Source organism: Talpa occidentalis, unplaced genomic scaffold (assembly GCF_014898055.3).
Source record: "Talpa occidentalis isolate TD23 unplaced genomic scaffold, MPIMG_talOcc4v2.1 talOcc4.18, whole genome shotgun sequence".
Taxonomy (NCBI): Eukaryota; Metazoa; Chordata; class Mammalia; order Eulipotyphla; family Talpidae; genus Talpa; species Talpa occidentalis.
The window spans coordinates 9,901,087-9,902,949 of NW_023601851.1; the positions used below are offsets into that span (position 1 = coordinate 9,901,087).

Below are 1,863 nucleotides of genomic sequence, written 5' to 3' on the forward strand. Positions count from 1 at the left end.
TTATTGACAGTAGATGGTGACTATTCAGATTCTTACTTGTACCCTAAGGCCTTGTTGATGTTATGAAGGCCTCACTCACTAAGAACAGGGGCCTTGGCCCCAACAGTGGCCCCTGGTCCCACAAGTGACCGAGAAAATCAGTGACATTAGAAGGGAAGCCGCCTTAGAGACTCGAGATGCTGCCCCAGTGAGAGAACTGCTGACAACTGAGATGAAGCCCAACCATCACCTTTCAGCTGGGAGCTATAGAAATGGAAACCAGCAAAGAGTGGTTGGAAGTTCAGTTCCCTCCAGTATACACAGAATATCAAAGTGCACATAAGGGTTAAAAAGAGGAAAAATCAATGCTAATAGAGCATATGAGTAGCAGACCATCCTGGCCATCTTAGACACAAGGTAATGTGAGGATATATGTTGCTTATATAATTGTAAAAACATAAAAGGCAGTATAATGTGAAAATTTAAAATAAGTCTCTCATAAAGGGGACATGAAGTCATCTTCTCTATTACATTTTAGTGTGTCTCCTCTTCATCAGTCCCCCCACAGCGGATTTCATGGCTTCATTCCTCAGACTGTATATGACAGGATTAAAGGTGGGGGGCACCATTGTGTAGAACATAGAAATGACCAGGTCAGACATGGACGGGGTCCCTAAGGTTGGCTTCAGATGAGCAAAGAATCCAGTGAAGAGAAACAGCACCACAACCAGCAGGTGGGGAAGGCAGGTGGAGTAGACTTTGGCCTTCCCTTCTGTGGATGGGATCTTCCTGACAGCAGAGAAGATGTGCACATAGGAAATAATGATGAAAATAAAACAGCACAAATCCGTCACTGAACTGATGTGAATTAGGACAAGTTCACTCATTAAATTTTCTGAGCAGGAAATTGCTAATAAATGGGGGAAGTCACAGAAGAACTGGTGGACCCCGTTGGACCCACAGTAGGACAAGGAGAAGGTTCCAGCTGTGTTCATCACAGCCAATATACCCCCAACCAGCCAGGACACAGCTGTCAGCTGCACACACCTGTCCCTGCTCATGAGGACCTCATAGTGCAAGGGGTGGCAGATGGCAGCATAGCGGTCAAGGCTCATCATCGTGAGAAGGTGAAGCTCCGCAGTTGCTGAAATAATCATCATGAAGACCTGGACAACACAGCCCGGGAAGGAGATGGAGCTGCTGTGCCTCAGAGAGTTGACAATGGACTTGGGGACTATGGTTGAGATGAGGCAGAGGTCAGTGAAGGATAGACTTCTCAGGAAGAAGTACATGGGGGTGTGGAGTTGCCGGTCCACGGTGGTGATGAGGACGATGAGCCCATTCCACAGAAGGGCACACAGGTAGACCAGGGAGAAGAGCAATGGGTGCAAGAAGCCCATGGTTCCCTGTGTGGGGAACCCCAGGGGGACGAATACTCTTACGATGGTGAGATTGATCACCCCTGGAGCCGTCATCTGTGTAATAAATGTGGAGAGGAAGAAATCACCGCCGCCCCATCTCCGCAGGCTGAATATAACTGGGCTTCTCATACTACTATCACACTAGCTTCTCACCAACCACACCCCTGGTGCTCCCGTGTCTCCACCTCTAGTCATTCTCTGAGTACTGTGTCCTGACAAACTACTATATTTCCAGTTCTTCTGAAAGAGATTTGTGATGTTGTCCAAACAGCTCATGTTAGAAACACTGAGATTGGACACTTCCCCTTCCCCTCAGAAACCACCAGACTATCCTCCCACATCTCTGCATAACCTGCCCAGCATCGCTGTTAATCCTGTTGCTCCCACTCCCTCAGCCCCTCAGGATCCCAGGTTAGGCCTGTCCAGAGCTGAAGCCACATCTGAGGAGGAACTCACCGAACCT

General features: G+C 48.3%; 1 protein-coding gene across 1 annotated transcript; it reads right to left on the reverse strand.

Moving 5' to 3' along the window:
• Window positions 1-506: 506 nt before the first annotated feature.
• Window positions 507-1,454, reverse strand: LOC119250858 (olfactory receptor 14A16-like). Its single transcript, XM_037518443.1, has one exon. The coding sequence runs from the start codon at window positions 1,452-1,454 to the stop codon at window positions 507-509; it is 948 nt and encodes a 315-aa protein (XP_037374340.1).
• Between the last annotated feature and the right edge of the window lie 409 nt (window positions 1,455-1,863).